Source organism: Artibeus jamaicensis, unplaced genomic scaffold (genome assembly GCF_021234435.1).
Source record: "Artibeus jamaicensis isolate MK-2021 breed Jamaican fruit bat unplaced genomic scaffold, CSHL_Jam_final contig_797, whole genome shotgun sequence".
NCBI classification, from domain to species: Eukaryota; Metazoa; Chordata; class Mammalia; order Chiroptera; family Phyllostomidae; genus Artibeus; species Artibeus jamaicensis.
The window spans coordinates 8749401-8769609 of NW_026521977.1; the positions used below are offsets into that span (position 1 = coordinate 8749401).

The window sequence follows — 20209 nt, forward strand, 5'->3', positions numbered from 1 at the left end:
TGGCCTTGGTTCACAGCTTGGCCTTGTCTGGGCATGCCAAGCTCAGCACAAGTGGTAGCCATCTCCAGATCACTTTGTAGCTTATGCTGTGAGATCTGGAACAGAACACAGTTGGTGGCTCACCTAGGGCACACCAACAGAAGTCAAGGCTCTACTACATCAGGAAGGTGTACACAACTATGTGGTTGGCACACCATGAACATGCAGCTTAGGTAATAGGGAGGCTGTGCCATTGGACCCTACAGGACACCTACTACATTAGGCTACTCTCCCAAGCCTGGGAGATGTAGCAACTTTACCTAACACATAGAAACAAACCGGGGGGCTGCCAAAATGAGAGACAAAGAAACATGTTCTAAATGAAAGAACACAAAAATAAAAAAAAAATAACTAAATTAAATAGAGACAAGTTATCTACTAGATGTAGCATTCAAAACAGAGGTTATAAAGATATTAGTGAGGACCTCAACAGCATCAAAAATACAATAAAAAAATGAAGGATACACTAATTGAATTAAAGAACAATTACAGGGAATCAAGAAGATAAAGCTGAGAATCAAATCAGTGATTTGGAATATAAGAAAGTAAAACACAACCAATCAGAACAATAAGAAGAAAAACAGAATCTAAAAAGTAGAGCTTATGTAAGGAGCCTATGGGACAACATACTATATTATTCATATCACTTGGGTGCCAGAAGAAGAGAGAAAATAAGAAATGGGGAACTTTGGAAAAATGATGACAAAAAACTTCCATAACTTGGTGAAAGAAATAGATGTACAAATCCAGGATCACAGAAAAATCCCAAACAAGATGAACCTAAAGTGTTCATCAAGACACATCATAATTAAAATTTATTTATTTGTTTGTTTATTTATTGTTGGGGACTGTTCTGTGTGGTTTGGGGACTGTAGCCCCATGAGAGAAAGCCCTGAAAGGGGTTAATAAGTCTCCCTGGAAAACCAGGTAATGCAGGTGGCAGATACAATCCAACTCTAACATGGAGGGTTCCCATGGGAATCAGGCCTGATAAATACATTGTATCCTTTGAAGTTTGCTCTGCTTCATTTTGTATAACCCTGGTGATATAAACCGGATGTTTAAGTTCAAGTCATAAGGACTAAACTCCTTATCTCATGAAACACGCGTTAAAGACCCTCTGGCATCAGCATGACAAACAGACCCCGACCTCTGAGAGATCTCTGTGTTCCTTCAATTGTTATTTCTAGGTAATACCTGTTTTTGCATGACTATAGCCTTTTTGACATTGGTTGATGAACTATGCATGTATGCTGTATACACCTTCATATACCATTCCCAATGAAAGCCATTTGGGAGGAGGGTCCAGGGTGTTCCCAGCTGAAGGGAATCACCGCCCCCTTTTTTGCCAGAACAAGATTGTTTCCCAGGACCACTTACTTCTCATCCTCGGTGGCCGGGAGAAGCTCTGTGGGATGGTGTTCCTCCCACATATTTTCAGAGAGAAGAAGGGAGGAACAGAGGGAGGGAGAGAAACACTCCCTCTGTATGAAAAAAAATATCAATCAGTTGCCTCTCACACACCCTAAACTCAGGACCTGGCCCACAACCCAGGAATGTACCCTGACCGGGAATCAAACTGGCGACCTTTGTTACGCTGGCTGGCACACTGAGCCACACCAGCCAGGGGAATCATAATTAAAATGCCAAAGGTTAAAGACAGTCTTAAAAGCAGCAAGGGAAAAGCAGTTAGTTATCTACAAGGAAGCCCCCATAAGACTGGAAGCTGATTTCTCAAAAGAAACTTTGCAGGCTAGAAAGGAGTAGCAAGAATTATTCAAACTTATTGAGAGCAAGAAACTACAACCAAGATTTTTCAACCTAGCAAAGGTATCATTTAGAATTGAAGGACAGATAAAGAGCTTCTCAGACAAGAAAAATCTAAAGGAGTTAATCACCACTAAACCCATGAATGTTAAAGGATATTCTTTAAGATAAAAATATAAACAGTAAAAGGGCAACAAATACATATCAACAGTTGGTTCTAAAAAACGAAACAAGCAGAACAGAACAGATTCATAGAAGCAGAGAATATTTTGATGGTTGCTGGATAGGAGGGGGTCAGGGGTATAGGTGGAAAAGGTGAAGGGATTAGGAACGCATTGGTTCTTATAGAATAGTCATGGGGATCAAAGTACAGCATAGGGAGTAAAGTAACCAAAAAACATATATGCATGATCCATGGACCCGGACAACAGTGTGGGGACTGCCTCAGGGAGTTGTGGGGCGGGGCTCAATAGAGGGATGTAAAGGAGGAAAATCTGGGACAACTGTAATTGCATAAACAATAAAATATAATAAAAAATTTCTAAACTCAAACAACTGTTGCTCTACTAGGAGGAAGAATTTATTCTGAGATATATTTCTTTCAGTGCCCTTATGGAGTGGGGTGAATGTTGCTGGCGTTGCTCTGAAGACTCTAGACCCCAAATTAGGAACTGATTCAGAGAAGGACCATTGGAAAAATATCCATCGAGAAGTTGTTCAGAGGTAAAGTACTCATACAGGTTCTTAATGCATTAATAATTAGTCATAGGAATAAAGGTCACAGAAAAAATATATAGTTGATCTTTGCATTTTGTAAGAGAAATAACTCTAACCTTATGAAAATCCTTGAATTCAGACTTATATTGTGTGTAGCTTTATTTGGAAAGCATTTTTCACAAAGAAAATGTAACTTTAAAAGAACTCATATGTGTTGGACTTAGAGGGTAATTTAGCAAGTGATTATGAGCATGGACTTTGGAACCAGGTTGCCCAGGTGTGAATCCTGGCTTCACTATTTATTAGTGGTGTGATATTGAAAAGTTATTAAAAAATTTAAAAGCTCAGTTTGCAAGTTTTTAAAATGGGACTAATAATAGAGCCCATCTCAGAGGACTGTTATGAAGAGTAAATGAGTTAGTACATGTTGAATGCTTAGAACAGCACTTAGAAGTTTGTTCATCAGGTGACTTGATGAAAAAAGAAAAAGTGTGAAGCTGATGCACATGATTAGATGTTAACTAAGTTTACTTCAAATGAAGTGTCTGATGGGCATACGTTAGCCCTAACAGCATAAATGATTCTCTGTTATGCTTTAGCCAAGTTACATATTAATAAAAGTTACACAACCTAAAAGTCACTTTTGCATATTCTAGACTGGAGCATTAAATTTACAAAAGCTCAAGTGCAATGTAGTGTGTATAGGATAACAACCCTACAGAAATGTATAAGAATTAGGACGAGACTAAAAAGGTACAGAATTAGGGCAGAGACTAAAATATAGCAAAAAGTGATTTTGATAAGTTTTTATTTTCTAAATGTCCTTGAGTTAAAAAAGCAAGCTATTTTATTTTCTAATCATAAAATCACACAATCACTTAATGGGCACAGAGTTTCAGTCTGGGATGGTGACAAAGTTCTGGAGAGGATGGTGGTAATAGTTGTATGACAGTTTTTGTGTATTTAATGCCATTGAATCATATACTTAAAATGGTTAAAATGTCCAATTTTTAAAAATCATTGATTTTAGAGAGAGAAAAAAAGGGGGACAGAGAAGTACAAGAGAGAAGAACATTGATTTACTGTTCCACTTATTTATGCATTCATTGGTTGGTTCTTCTATGTGCCCTGACCACACCCCCAATTTGGGCTCATTGGGATGATGCTCTAACTAACTCAGCTATCCAGCATGGCTAAAATGACCAGTTTTAGCACAATTTCAAAAATAAGACAAAGTACATGGTTATAAATAGTGCTGGGAAGTTTAGACTGCCAAATTAAGGAGACATAACATGCTTTAATCTAGCATTAAGTTTATTAAGCTTGATGAAAGGATGTGGACAGCCCTGGCTGGTGTGGCTCAATAGATTGAGCGCTGGCCTGTGAAGCAAAGGGTCACTGGTTCAGTTCCCAGTCAGGGCACATGCCTGATTTGTGGGCCAATTCCCTGGTGGGGAGCATGTGAGAGGCAACCACACATTAATATTTCTCTCCCTCTCTTTCTTCCTCCCTTCCCCTCTTTCTAAAAATAAATAGATAAAGTATCTTTTAAAAAAAGGATATGGACAGAAAACACAGTATAGACTATTATCATTTATGGGACCAACAGTGGTCCCATAAAATTATAATAGACCTGAAAAATTTCTATCCCCTAAAGACATCATAGCCCTGTAAGGACACAGCACAAGACTATACATGTGTTTGTGGTGGTGCTGGTATAAACAAACCTACTGTACTTCCAGTCATATAAAAGTACAGCACATATAATTATGTTTAGTACATAAAAAGTGATGATAATAAATGACTGTGTAACTAGTTTATATACTTACTATGCTGTACTCTCTGTACTTATTTTTAAAAAGTATGGGACTTTCAGTCAAGATGATGGCATAGGCAGATATTGCTCACCTCTTTGCACAACCATATCAAAATTACAACTAAGATATAGAACAACCATCACTCAGAATTGTCAGAAATCAAGTTGAATGGAAGTCTGACAACTGTGGAATAAAGAAACCATATCCATCCAGTCTGAGTCAGCAAGCTTATGCCATATCTAAAACTCCATCAACCTGGCTAATACTGTTTGGCCTTGGAGATCCCCAGAGACTCCACCTCATCTGACATAGGGACCCACCTGGCTGCTTTTTTATATGAATGGCTGGTCTTGGCTCATGCCTCACAACTTCCTAAATCCTCTCAAACAAGCAACAGCTGGCCTCAGTGAGCCCCAGACCCAGCACTAGCAGTAGTCAGCCTAGAGTCACAGCTTGGCTTTGCCTGGGAATTTCTAAGCTCAGCACAAATAGCAGCCATCTCAGATTGCTTTATAGCTCAGGCAGGGTGGCCCTGGAAAGAACACAGGTGAGGGCTGACTTTGGCCTTCACCACTTGAGAACCCCAGGGCCTGCACAGCCAGCGGACAACTACAGACCATGTTGGAGCACCACCACCCTGCCCCTGCACAGCTGATCCTCCACAGAGGGCAGAGGTTAGTGGTAAGTGGTCATATCCAGTCCTTGCAACTGACTAGCCTGGGTAAATCCCTCCCATTAACCTGCCAACAGCAATCAAGGCTCAACTACAAGAGGAGGGTGTACTCAGCACACAAAGGGTGCACTACAAGTACCCAGCTTGAGTGATAGGGGAGGCTGTGCCACTGGACCCTATAGGACATCTACTACATTAGGCCTCACTGCTAAGACAGGGAATCAGAACAGCTCTACCTTATACATAGAAATAAACACAGGGAGGCTGCCAAAATGAGGAGTTAAAGAAACATGGCCCAAATGAAAGAATAGATCAAAACTCCATAAAAAAAGCTGAATGAAAGGGAGATAAGCAATCTATCAGATGAAGAACTCAAAACACTGGTTATAAGGATGCTCAAGGAACTTAGTGAGGACCTCCACAGTCTCCCTGTGTTGAGGTCCAGTCAGTAATGAAGGATACACTAATTGAAATAAAGAAAAATTTACAGGGAATCAACATTAGAGTGGATGAAACCAAGAATCAAATCAATGATTTGGAACATAAGGAAGCAAAAAAAAAAAAAACAAACCCAAAACAAAACCCAGCAAAAAAAACAAGCAAACAAACAAACAAACAAACAAAAAAACTAAACCAGTCAAAGCAACAAGAATAAAAAAGAATCCAAAAAAGTGAGGATAGTATATAAGCAGCCTTTGGGACAACTTCAAGAAGTCCAACACTCACACCATAGGGGTACAAGAAGGAGAGGAGAAAGAACAAGAAATTGGAAATCCATTTAAAAAAATAATGAAAGAAAACTTCCCTACTTTGGTTAAGGAAATAGACATGCAAGTCCAGGAACCACAGTGTCCCAAATAAGATGGATTCAAAGAGCCCATTCCAAGACATATCATAAGTAAAATGCCAAAGGTTAAAGATAAAGAGAGATTCTTAAAAGCAGCAAGAGAAAAGCTGTTAGTCACCTACAGAGGAGTTCGCCTAAGACTGTGAGCTTATTTCTGAAAAGAAACTTTGCAGGCTAGAGGGGATTGGCAAGAAATATTCAAAGGCATGAAAAGCAGGGACCTACAGCCAAGACTGCTTTACTCAGCAAAGCTATCATTTAGAATTGAAGGGCAAATAAAGAGCTTCAAAGACAAAAAGCAACTAAAGGAATTCATCATCGCCAAGCTATTATTATATGAAATGTTAAAGGGGCTTATGTAATAAAAAAGATAGAAACTATGAATAATAAAATGGCAAACAATACAAATTTATCAACAAATTATCAATACAAATTAAATCTAAAAAACTAAGGAAACAAGAAGAACAGAGACAGAGTTATGAATATAGAGAGCATTTTGATGGTTGCCCGATGGTAGGGGGTGGGGGGAAATGGGTGACGAGGTGGGGGGATTTAGAAGTACTAATAGGTAGTCACAGAATAGCCATGGGGATGTAAAGTACAGCATAGGAAATGGAGTAGCCAAAGAACTTGTATGCATGACTTACGGACATGAACAATGGTGTGGGGACTGCCTGAAGGAGTGGGGGTGCTGGGTGAAGAGGGACAAAGGGGAAAAGATCAGGACAACTGTAATAGCATAATCAATAAAATATAATTAAAAAAGAAACCTACATAGCTTATTTATAAATAATTTCTAGAGGAAATTTTTGAGAAAATGTTAATGGAGTGGCCTTGACATGTAGATTGCTTCAAAATGGATGCTTGAAATATATTTTCTAAATTGACTCCTCATTAATTTGTTTTTCTTACTTTCTGCATCTGTAGTGCCTATGAGATTATCAAGCTGAAGGGGTATACCTCTTGGGCTATTGGCCTATCTGTGACTGATATAGTAGGATCAATTATGAAAAATCTTAGGAGAGTGCATCCAGTTTCCACTATGGTTAAGGTAGGCTTAAAGTGATCTTTATTATCTTGAATATTTGTTGAGCCCTTACTATGTTCTGCACCTTATACAGGATGTTGAGTATATAACTTTGAACAAAAAGACAGACTTTGACATCATATAAGTTAATGAAAAAAACAATGACAAAGAAAACAACAAAACATGTTAAATGCTATGATGAAAAAACTAAAAAGTGCTAAGAGTATACAAGAAGAGAATTTAAGTGCTTTGGGAAGGAGGCATTCATGGTGTTTCGAGAAGTCTTCCTGAGGAAGTAAAATGTGACCTAATTCAAGTAATGAGTAGCAATTTTTAAAAGATTTTACTTATTTAGTTTTAAAGAGAGTGGAAGGAATGGAGAAAGGGAGGGTATGAAACATGGATTTGTGAGAGACACATTGACTGGTTGCCTCTCGCACACCCGCAACTGGAGTCCTGGCCCATAACCCCAGGCATGTGTCCTGACCGGGAATTGAACTGGCGACCTTTCGATTCCCAGGCCTGCACTCAATCCACTGAGTCACACCAGCCAGGGCAAGTAGTGGTTAATTTGGAAAGCTGGACTAATTTTCCAAGCAAGAGGGGACACACGTGCAAGAGGGTCTGAGGTAGATATAAGTAGAGAACACTTGAGCGTCTGAAAAAAGGTCAGTTGTTGAAATGCAGAGAGCAAAGGGAGCAAAGGGTGTGCATGGTGAAGGGAAAAGCAAGTAGGGTCAGGCCACTGAAAGGAAGAAGCTAGGTGGGCACGGAAGCAGGTCATGGTCAGCATACAGGGCCAGGCCAGGCCCCAGGGGTCAGGGCCCTTGTTTTTAGCCCACCCAGCAGACCCCCAAATGGTGCGATGGGATGGACATGAATTATCCAGTTCTCATTGGAGAATCCCCTTCTAGAAGGAAGAGTGACAGAGAAAGTGGAAGGAAACAAATTCCCTGGATGCAGGCAGTGCTGCAGAGGGCTTCCTTCCCCAGCCACAGTGACCTTCCCGATATCACCCTGGAAGCTCATGTTAAAACTTCAAAAGTTACACACAGGTGGCAACAGAATGACCAAGAAAAGGGAAAGGAGGGGAAGGTGAATTTAACTGGAGCTGGTGCTGGGCTGGGAATGGGATGTGGGCTGACGGTCTGCTGGGGCAGTGCCCTCCAGGGCTAGGCTCCCACCAGAGTGGAGTGAATGTGCGTACAGCCTGGAAGGGGGTCCTCAGAGGAAAACGTGTGGTTGGTCTGATGGATCTCATGAAGCTGACTATACAGTGGCTGCCAAAATGAGGGAGCTGACTTCAGTGGAGGAGGTGGCTGGAGAGTCCCTCTGTAGGTGTCTAGAGCAGAACAGGAATAAGGGGTGTATCCTGAGCTCCTGAGGAGAGCCCCACAGATGGTGAGGGAAGCTTGGCTGAGAAGTGCCTGTGGGCTCTGAGCTACTGTGGGAAGCTGGGTGGCACCACTCTAGAGTCAGGGTCTTCTCCCTTCCCTGAATGCTAGTGTCTGCTGTTTATAATTAGACCTGGAGGAAGAACAAGACCTCACCTCCTTCAACCCTATACTCAACCCCAAAGGGTGGGTTAGGGAAGAACAATGAGTGGAGAGGGGCAGGGAGAAATGAGGGATCTACTGGGTCATCTTATCTTCTAGGACTAGTAGGAAGAGGACAGAGGCTTGTCTATGGGCATGCAGGCATTGTGTGGGTTGTGTAAGTTTTAATAGACTGTCTCTGACAGCTGCTTCTGTAGCCTTGGATTCAGGTGCAGGCATGGAGGGAACATTAAAGCTCTTGACCAGAGATTCAGTAAGCCCAGGCAGGATAGGGCAGTGACTGCACCTATTTCATGGGTCCTGTACATCCTGGAAGGTTCAGGATAGAAGCAAGGAGGGAGCAATGGCTAGAGGTAGCTAGAAGGGTAGGGTACATTTCCACTGGCAACTGGTGGGGGCTCTGCTAGGCATGAGAGAGCACCCACACCCATTGGGTTCCAGTGGAGGCTTTACCTCTGGAGACTTGCAAAGCCACCTGTAGCTTCCATTGTCTAAACTCAGTGGTACCCCCCTCATATAAAAGTCAATTTATATAAAATAGAGCCTTCTCAGCCACTTCCTGCTTCTGAATTCACTGTTCTCTTGATATACTTGATATCAAATACAGACTGCTTGATCTGACAGTTCTTTATCAGCTAAAATGACATCATGAATGACTACATGGCATCCTTTCCCTTAGACGGAAGGATGACTCAGCAAGAGGTAAAGTAGATAGTGCCTTTCTCGGTCACTTTGAGGCCTGTGGCATGTTTTCTCTGTTACTGAACACAGTTCCAATGGTCATAGAACACGATGCTCTTGGTGGTGTTGACAGTCACTTAGCTACCTCTGAGGGATTTTTGTTGTGCTTCATTGACTCTCCAGTATACTCTTATTCTGAAGCTCTCTTGCATAGATGCTTTTCCATATCAGGTTACTGAACAATAATCTAATTTTGCTTTTTAGGGTTTTTATGGAATAAAAGAAGACATTTTTCTCAGTATCCCCTGCATCTTGGGACAAAATGGTATCTCTGATATTGTGAGAGTTAACTTGAATTCTGAAGAGGAGGCCCTTTTTAAGAAGAGTGTTAACACACTTTGGAATGTCCAAAAGGACCTGGTATTTTAAAGCCTTTTAATGTTCCACTGTTTTATAGAGCAGAAAATCACAAACTGTGTGTTTTACATTTTGAAAGTATTTTCATTTAATCCAGAAAAAAACAAAAGAAACCATTGAAGACCTATGGCAGACTTCCAGTCTCTCAAGGCTAGTAAAAGAAATATTAAAGAGATTTCTCCTCCTTTATGAATCTCTCATAGCTCTATTCTAATGATACCCAACTTGTACAAAAGGAAGAGTTGTCTTCAGGTTTAGTAGAATAATATAACAATCCATAAGATAGAACTTAGGATTTTCCTCACAAAAACAACAACCACTTTTTCTAGTCCTGAAATTTCATCTTGTGCTTTCTTCCCTTAGGGAACCTACCTTTTCACCTTATATTGCTCCATTAGTTTCCTGCATCTGTGTATCATCTTTGCTAAGTACTGGTTTTTAAGACCATGTATAGCAGAAGAAATATAGAACTATAACTTTCTTTGGTATAAAAAATTTTAAATATCTTCAACCCTTCAAGTATTATACCAATTCATATAAATTTAAATTGTTGATTGGTGTCAGTTGAAATACTACACAAAGAGCTCAGACCATCAGATATAAGTGAAAATAGTGCATTGTGGAAAATAAATAGAAGGAAATTTGTCCTGATTTGTGTGATTAACTCAAACTAATATGAAACCTAGAATCACTGGTTTTCAACTTTCAGTTCATATGCCTGGATTACATTCTTTCCAGTTCATTCAGCAAACTACTACTGTTCTTGCTGTCTTGTGGTTATAAGGCCAATATAACAATTTCTGCCCTCAAGTATCTCAGTGAGTATTTAAGGTATCTCATCTTATTGATTATTAATGAATGCTTGACAATAGTCAATTGGTAGCTTTCTCTTTAGCTGTCCAAGGTAGGAGTGAATGTGATTCTTTTGAATTATATATACAAATATATATATATCTATATCTATATATAGATATATATATACACATATATAACATATATATTTCCTGATTACACAGAAAAAATAAGTCAGCTATAGGAAATATCAATGGAACAAAAGCTAAGAAATGAGGACCAAGGTAATTTACAAACAGACTAGACTAGTGGGAAGAATTGGAAGGCAGGTATGTAGTCCCCGAGGGCCTGCCTGGCTGCAGTGCAGGTGCACCCATTTGATGGAGTCGCAGTCCACACAGTTACTCTTGCTATCGTAATAGCCTTCATTCTAGTCATCAACTGAGCATGATTAGTTTCCTGTTTTGTTCCTTTTCCTTTCTTAAAAAAAAATACTTCCCTTCAGTGCACAAAATATGGGAGAGGGGAATCTTCTGTGGATTTTGGCTTTTTAAAAAAGCCCCTCCTGCCCTGACTGGTGTGGCTGACTGGATTGGGCATTGCCCCACAAACCAAGAGGTCACCAGCTCCATGGTTCCTTTCCCAGTCAGTGCACATGCCTGGGTTGCAAGCCAGGTCCCCAGTTGGGGGTGTGCAAGAGGCAATCAATTGATGTTTCTCTAGCACATCAGTGTTTTTCCCCCTTTTCTCTCCCTCCCTTTCCTCTCTCTAAAAATAAATAAAATCACCCTGGCTGGTGTGGCTCAGTGGATTGAGTGCTGGCCTGTGAATCAAAGGGTCCTTGGTCTGATTCCCAGTGAGGGCACATGCCTGGGTTGCAGGCCAGGTCCCCAGTAGGGGGCTCATGAAAGGCAACCACACATTGATGTTTCTCTCCCTCTCTTTCTCCCCCCCCCTCCTCTGTCTACAAATAAATAAAATCTTTTAAAAGATCATGTTAAAAAATCTTTAAAAAATAATAAAAATAAAATCTGCCCTGGTTGGTGTGGTTCAGTGGATTGAGTGCTGGCCTGTGAAGCAAAGGGTCACCAGTTGGATTCCCAGTCAGGGCACATGCCTTGGTTGTGGGTCAGGTCCCCAGTAGGGGGCACACGAATGCATCTACACATTGATGTTTCGCTTCCTTTCCCCCTGCCCCCCCATTCTACTGTCTAAAAATAAATAAATAAAATCTTTTAAAAAAAACGCTTTTAAAACAAGCTCCTCTTTGAGTACCAAATTAACATTCATTTTAGGAAATTCTGACAGATCAAAAAGCTGTAAATTTACAGTTTCTACAATGAATATTGTAGAAAGTACAACTGCCCTACATCATGTATTCTCCTAGTGGCAATATGACCCTCGGTAGGATGAAAATTGTGTGTGTGTGTGTGTGTGTGTGTGTGTGTGTGAAAACCTTAGATATTACAAAGGTTTTACCCTCTGAAGCTCAACCCTATCTGACAAAAATCTTAATATTTAATTTCACGATGAGGGTGGGATCGAATGATTAGGGGAAAGTGTCTAAAAATGATCTTGAGGGAGAATTAATTTTTAAAAGGGTGGGAAAACTGACCTACATTTTAGGAAAATAACTTGTCAGATGTGTATTATGTATCACAATTCAGATTAGTTAGAAAACAGTATCTAGGTGGAATGTGGCAGAAGAGAGGGACATGTCTTGGTTTATTTCAGACTTAGGGATGAGAGGGGAATTTTGGATTCTACACTTCGATAATGAATTGATTTTTCCCTTCCATTCATTGAAATGTTTATCAGCACTGTAATGATCAAATTCTTAGGGTTTCATATCTCATTTAAAAATCCCCATTGCATAGAAGATTTAAAAATTTTTACTTTTTCACATTTGATGGTGGGAAATTGTAGCCCTGAGATCTCTTTGTACAGAACTAGTGAAGAATTCCCAATTAGGCGTTAAAAGCCCATACTGGATACATCCAGACGTGGTTTGGAATAGCCTCACTGGGGTGCTTCGGTGGACAGGGTCTAGGAAGCAGCACTCCTTTTCATAGCTGAGCCCCCCTAATTCAATGTGCCTGCCGCACCTCCTGCGACTGGAACCCTAGGAGCCTTTTTGAGCAACGCCGGCTACAGACAACCTCAACCAGCCAACTGCGCACAGGTGACACGCAGCACGCGCAGGTGCAGTGCCTCAGAGCCCCCAGGCTCCGGCCTGCACCACGTGTGCGCGTCCCTCACGAGGCCCCACGAGCTGGGCGTGGCTTGTGCAGCCAAGGTAATCAACAATTTTCCTCCTCGGACCTCAAGTAGCTTTCCTTCGTTCTCTGCCTCTGCCTCTCAAGTGAGCGGCTGTGAGCGGACATGAGCTGGGCAGCGGGAGTTCTGCGGACCAGCCAAAGAGTGGACATGGCTGGAGCTAATTTCTTTTGCCCAGGATGGCTCTGGGTCCCTTGCGGTTGGCACGCGCCCTACTCACCTGTGAGTGTGGCCGGAGATACCTCGCGCCTGGCTGCGTGTGGGCCTGGGTCTGTGACTCCGGGCTCGGTTCTGGAGCTGACAGCTGGGGAAGGGGGAGAACCAGGCTGGGAGGGGAGGAAGGGCCGTCCTGGCTGTAGGCTCATCTTCAGTGGAATAGCCCCTTTTCCTTTTTTCAGTCCCTTCTGACTTGGTTTGCAAACCTTCCTCCTCCTCGGTTTGCCTCCTGGGTGCTGGGCTGCTGGGCTGCTGGCCAGAAGCTACCCGGCTGTGACAGTCATCTTTGTCTTTCCCTGTTGTGTCTGAAGCACTTTTCTCACTGGCACCCAGGAGTTCTCTGCAGACCAGTTCTTAATCTAGAAGTGGCTTTGCAGTTTTTTCTCACTTAGGTTTCCAAGATGGCCACCGTCAAGCGTGAACTTACTGTGAATTTCACTTCAGAGGAGGCTATTCATCACAATAAGATCTCTGTTACAGGCACTGGATCGGTTGGTATGGCTTGTGCAATCAGCATCTTATTAAAAGTAAGTTGTGCGCTTTGTGCCACAGGGTTAAGCAAGGTTTCCTGGTTAGAGGCAAGGCCACTGCGTGGTTGTGCAGGCTGTGGCCAGGGGTTGAGTGGGAGGCCTATCTGGCTTAACCCAAAGGAACGGTGCCTTTTTTCATTGCTCCACCCAGAGTGGGCTTCTTTTTCTAGTACTTATGATGGTACCATATGTGTTAAAAGCATCTGTGAAAGCCTGTTGACATTGACCTTCACTCATTTGCTTGACTAAGAAACAAATAATAATTTTAAAAAACTGGAGAAATAGGTGGCTGGAAAAAAGAGTGTACAGTCCCTCAGTTGTGTGGTTGTCCTATCAGTACCAAACACAATAGTCTTTTTCCTATAAAAATCTCTCTCCCATTTCTTAGTCTATAGCTTTATTTCCCTTCATTCCTTATTCATGTTAGGTCGATTTTGGTGTTTAGTAGTTCTTAGTACTGATGTAGTTGATAAAATTAGCTTCCAGTTCAATGACTAGACACAGAGCTAAAAAGATTCTGAATCCTTTCTAAGCATATTACCTTCATCTGAAGTTATAATGTAAACCATTAAAAGTTCAAATGTAAATAAAAATAAACTGTGAGCTGAGCTTTGCTTTTTCAGTGGAATATATAAGTTTTTTCAAGGGATCTTGGCATGATTTATTGGATTCAAAGAATTGGCACTGGGTTTCATACCCAGATGACATGGTAGCCTTAAGGCACATCAGCTCTTGTCAACCGCTGCTCTTGGTAATCATATGAATTCTTCATGACTCATTTTTGTCCTGCAGATTGGAATGCTTTTTATCAGTGGTGTCCTCAATGCTGATGGATACTCATTACATGGAAACCGGTGCATTTGTTTTCAACGTCAATAATAATGATAACATTATGCTTTATGTACAGTATCTAATATAATCCCCCAAAGTGATTATTAGATATATTTTATAGAGGAGAAAAAAGACTATCTCAAGATGTATGAATAGACAAGTGCACAGATACTATGTACATATAATGTTTATCATCTCTGTTTTGAAGGACTTTTCTGAGGGGGATTGAGGGCCCTATCCCTAAAGATAATAGCCACAAGCTCCGAGAGCTTGAATTTTATGATGTTGCAAACTACAACATTATATGTATCTTGGAAAATGTGGTGCACAATCTCTCTGCAAAGCTCCTGGGTGAGGCTTACATTAATCTCCCTCTCTCCTGGCCCCAACTCTGTAACTTTATTCAAGGAGACTATGAAATCTTAAAAGCTCCTTGCTAATGAAGAAGGAATTCTCCATAGGAATTGTTTAGTAATTTATTAGAAATATATGGTGCAAACCTATTAAAGAAACAGTAATATCTTTGAAAGTTACTGAATTATATACTATAATACATAAAAACTTCCATTACTATAGTGTGATATCCATGAATCATTTCATTCAGTGTTGTATCCAGAGTCTGGAATGGTGCCTACTAGAATAGACAGTATAAAAAGACAATAGGGGCAAGGATTGAATGTGGGAGGTGGGGGGTGGGTAGGGCAGGGGAGAGTAATGGGGGAAAAATAGGGACAACTGTAACTGAACAACAATAATAAAAAAATTGCTAAAAGCCAAATGCACCTTAAAAGAGAAAAAACACTGGGTAGAACATATAATGGATGGCTATTCTACCCGTTTTAATTTTTTAAAATATATTTTATTGATTATGCCATTACAGTTGTTCTATTTCCCCCTTCATTTTAATTTTTATAAATAAGAAAAGAGGGCCCAGAGAGATTGAATTAGGAAACATTTTAATAGACAATTTTTTAGAACATTTTGAAAAGATAATACAGAGGTCTGTGTATACTTTACATCCAGTTGACATCATACCTTAGTATGGTATGTTTGTCACAATTCATGAACAATATTAATACATGATCATTAATTGAAGTCCACAGTTTACTCGTGTTTCCTTAGTTTTTACTGAACATCCTTTTTCTGTCCTAGGTCCCATCCAGGACCCCACATTACATTTAGTCATCTGTCTCCTTAGGCTTCTCTAGATTGTGGCAGGTTGTTAGATTTTCCTTGTTTATGACGACTTTGACAGTTTTGAGGAATACTGGTGGGGTATTTCACAGAATGCCCCTCCACTAGAATTTTTTCTTGTGTTTTTCTCACGGTTATACTGGGGTTGTGGATTTTTGGGAGGAAGACAGAAAGGTAAAGGGTTGTTTTCAGCACATCGTACCCAGAGTATGTGTACGGTCAACATGCTCTATCACGGCTGACGTTGCCCTCCGTCATCTGGCTGAGGCAGGGTTAGGTTTCTCCACTGTGAAGCTGCTCTTTCTCCCCCCTGCCCTTTCCATATTATGCTCTTTGGAAGGAAGTCTCTATGTGCAGCCCACACTTAGAGTGGGGAGTTATGCTCCCGCTCCTTGAGGGGGGTGTAGCTACATAAATTATTTGGAATTCTTTTGCATGAGAGATTTTTCTTTCTCTCTCTCATTCATTCATTCATTCCTCACCCGAGGACATGCTTAATGATTTTAGAGAGAGGGGAAGGGAGGGGGAGAGGGGGGAAGGGAGCAAGAAAGAGGGAGAGGAACATTGGCGTGAGAGAGAAGCATTGATTGGCTGCCTCCTGCACTTGCCCCAACCAGGGACTTGACCCACAACAGAGGTGTGTGCCCTGACCAGATACTGAACCTGTGACTTGGCAGTTTACAGGATGACACTCTAATCAACTGAGCCACTCTGGCCAGTGATAATTCAGTCATTTATTAATATCAGTATGGAATCCTGGATTTTATTTTATATTTTGGGTTAAAATTCAATACATATTTATTTTGTGTCTCAAATTGTTTCAGCTTGAACCACTGGGAGCTCTTTCAGTTGGCTATTGTGTCTCTTTGACACACCCCATTAATGTAGGGGTTTGTTTTGAGCACCTCCTTCATTTCTGGCACTATAAGATGTTTCGGCTTCTACATCTTGTATATTTTCTGCTTCAGTCTTAAATCAGCCTTTTCCCCAAGGAGCTTTGGTTCTTTTTATTGAGGAATTGTGTTATAAACCAAGATCAGGGTGCTAGGTTGTGCTCATTTTTACCAGGGTTACAGTACATGTTAAAAACAAAGTTTCAAAGCTAATGTTACCAATACTGCGTAAATTCTGTTCCATACCACTCCAGGCTCTGTAAATACCTCAGAGTGTCGAGAAAGCATTGCCATCTTGTTGGACAATGGCCTTTTCCTTGTGATACAGTTTAGATTTCTAGGTTAATCATGTATAATCTAGTTTAAAATTCAAAGTACTTGGCTTTGGATTTCCATTAATTAGAATAAAGTAAAAAGATCCAACAATAGAAGTTGAGCATACGCTTAAACTATAGATAGATGAATAGTGACTTCTAAGTACTAGCACAAACTCATTTTTAGTGAAAAATGTAATAACATATAATAAAGATAAAAGAACATGTAGCTATTTAAAACATTTTGCAAAAGGTAATACATCCACATGGTTAAGAATAGGACATAAAAACATGTCTGTGGAGAAGTCACACTGTCGCCCGGGTTCCGTCCACCCTTCCCCCCAACAGCTGCCCCAGGCCACCGTGTAAACTGGTTCCTCCTGTGGAGTCCTCTAGTCCTCTAGCATTTCTTTTGCAAATGCGAATATGTTATTTCCCCTTCTTTCTTACATATAAAGCAGCTTGCTAGAAATATATACTATTGACTAGTTTTTGCAGGTAACATTGCTTGATTATAGAACCACGGTATAAAATTTTGGAGTTGGAGGGGGCCTGATTTTTTAATTCCTTTTTTTTTGCAGAAAATGTGTATCGAGCTCCTCTGTGCCAGCTAGGCAGATGCTAATCCCCGGATGAGTGGAGACATGTGAGACTGCCCATTTCCAAGGAGCTCACAGTCTGGTGAGACTCCTACAGAATCGCTGCTTTACAGTTGGTCGCTGTGCAGCCTCCGCTTAAACTGAGGAGATGTTCACAACCTTCAGAGACTGCTCTGGTTTTGTTTTCCTAATTAGGAGCTGAAACGGCCCTCTTGCTAACTTATATTTCTTCTTTTCTGACTTTTACGTCATAATGCAACGTTGACATACTTACTATGCCTTCTAATAAAAATTTTCTTTTATTCTCTAATGAATCAAGAGCCCCCCTCCCCAACTGGGTCTTTTAGGGCTTGAGTGATGATGAACTTGCCTTTGTGGACGCTGATGAAGGCAAACTGATGGGCGAGACAATGGATCTTCAACATGGCAGCCCTTTCATGAAAATGCCAAATATTGTTTCTAGCATGAAAAAGAATAAAATCTTAGTTTTTGCAACAGCATGGATGGATCTAGAAGATATTACACTAAGTGAAGTCAGAAAAAAAAAGACAAACACCACATGATTTTACTTATATGTGGAATCTAAAGAACAGAATAAACAAAATAGAAACAAACTCATAGATACAGAAAACAGCCTGACAACAGAAGGGAGGAGGTTTTCAGGGCTGGGTCAAAAAGGTGAAGGGACATTATGACATTAACCCTAGCAAAGGTTAATGTCATAATTAAATACTGTAAATATTCTAATACTACATGAGTATCAAAGAAAGCATGTCTTTATTTCCCTTTATGAAGACTTTCCCCATTCTTATAAAGCTGATTGCTCCCTACTCTGTACTTGCATAACATGTTCAGATTTCATTAGGCTGCACTGCATTTGTTTGTGAGGTTTGTTACCACACTGGTAAATTCCTAGGAGCAGCAGTAATAATTGTTAGCACAACAATTATTGATAATTGCCTGCCTACTTTGTGCCAGACACTGAGCCAAGCACTTTCTATATATTATTTAATCCTCAGCACAACTGTTTTACAGGTGATGTGTCTGCAAACTGAGATTAAATAAAAGTGATGGAGGAAGGATTTGAACTCAGTTGCATTTGACTCAAAAGCCGAAGCGCTTAACTACTGCACTTTATGTACTAGGTGCCCAGGAGATAATTATTTGAACACATGGATGAACTAAGATATCCCTGTTCAAGGGTCTTTTCACACAGCATCTCTCTCTAAGTCAACATTCTCATTTACCAGTCTTCGGTACATATGACCTGTAACTCTATAAAGTACAAAAGGTACAGAACAGGGTGCTGCGTTCCCTGTGTGGTAGTTCCAATCTCCGTGACTGCCCATAACTACCAGTTCCTATTCCCTCCACCTTTCCTAATCCCTTCACCTTTTTGACCCAGCCCTGAAAACCTCCTCCCTTCTGTTGTCTGTCAGGCTGTTTTCTGTATCTATGAGTTTGTTTCTATCTTGTTCTTTAGATTCCACATATAAGTAAAATCATGTGGTGTTTGTCTTTTTTTTTCTGACTTCATTTAGTGTAATGTCCTCTAGATCCATCCATGCTGTTGCAAAAACTAAGATTTTGTTCTTTTTCATGGCTGAATAGTATTCCATTGTAGATACATATCCTACCTTTTTTAAGCACTTGCCTATTGATGGGCACTGGGGTTGCCTATAATGATTTTTTTAAAAACAGTGGTGTGTATAAAAAGATCATTTGTTTAATCATGTGACTTTCAAGGTTTACATTCTAAAATCCTATCTGAGCTCTTTTTTTAGATTACTAAGGGTACAGAAGTGAAAGTAATACTATAGATTACTGCCTGATCCTCCAAAATTTTACTAGACTTTTCACTGCTGAAACACAAAGAGAAATTTAAGATATACTTTGGAGATAAAAATATGCAGGACTACTGATACATTATGTGTAGTGAGGGGCAGGGAGGAATAATAAGTGACTTCTAGATTTTTTTCCTTGAACAACTGATTGGATGTTGGTTCCATTTACCTGGGTTAGGATGCTTTCAATGTGGGGGTGGGGGCCTGGGAGGGATGAGTGAGGGGGTGTTGGCTTTAGGGAAGAAAAATCAAGGTTTCCACTTGGGACATGTTAACTTCGAGATAATCTGAAAAGACACTCGAGAGGAAATGTCAAACAGGTAGCTGATTGAGTTTGGAAGTTGGAAATCCAGGCTGGGATATTCAGTCCAATCACTGTATTTCAGGATCATTTGGAATAGTTGTTCTCTGTAGGCAGGCCCAAACTGAGTACATAATTAAGTTTATTTTAATTTTGATATTAGTTATTTAAATTTTGTTCCATAATTTTATAAAATATTTCTGTATTGAAGGCGGTTTTCAGCATCTTTTGTAAGGCTGTACTAATGTCCATTACACCTCCAGCCACTGGGGTGGGTTAGGGCTGGAGCCAGATCTTGAACCTGTCCGAGCCTCTGCCTCTGTGGGACCCTTGGTACTTAGGGCAGCAATGTTCAACCTTTCTCATCTCATTCCACTCATAAAGTAATTACTAAAATTCTGCAGCACACCAAACATATTGTTTGCTGAGCCACCAAAAAATACATATAATTTTGATTCATTCAAACCAGACAGCCATTATTGTGTTGGCTCTTATCTTTTTTTTAATTGGACAATCTAAGGGAAAAGAGGTCAGAGCCCCTGAAAAATAGTCAGATAAGCATGTTTTAAAAGCTTTTGTGGCACACCGGTGTGGCTACTGCAGCACACCAGTGGAAATTGCTAACTTAGGGGAATGTGCTAGTTTTCAAGCGTTTGTGAACTTCTCAGGTTTCCTTATGTTGATACTTCTAATTTCATTCTGTTGTGGTTATGAGGTTATACTTTGTTATGATTTCAGCTCAAATTTGTTGAGATTTATTTTGTTGCTTCACATATGGGAAACATTCCATCCCTGGCCCAGCTGGTTGGAGCGCTGTCCTGTGCACCAAAAATTGTAGGTTCAATCCCTGGTCGAAGGCAGCCAATCAATATTCATC

General features: G+C 40.5%; 1 protein-coding gene across 1 annotated transcript in view; it reads left to right on the plus strand.

The window, feature by feature from the left end:
• Window positions 1-17220, plus strand: part of LOC119053090 (L-lactate dehydrogenase C chain) — a 41899-nt gene extending 24679 nt beyond the window's left edge. Inside the window, exons 6-9 of the mRNA XM_053672947.1 lie at window positions 2412-2529; window positions 6788-6911; window positions 9389-9544; window positions 17170-17220. Of these exons, the coding sequence (XP_053528922.1) occupies window positions 2412-2529; window positions 6788-6911; window positions 9389-9544; window positions 17170-17202 (431 nt within the window). The 3' untranslated portion in view covers window positions 17203-17220. The remainder of the gene's footprint in view (window positions 1-2411; window positions 2530-6787; window positions 6912-9388; window positions 9545-17169) is intronic.
• Window positions 17221-20209: the final 2989 nt, after the last annotated feature.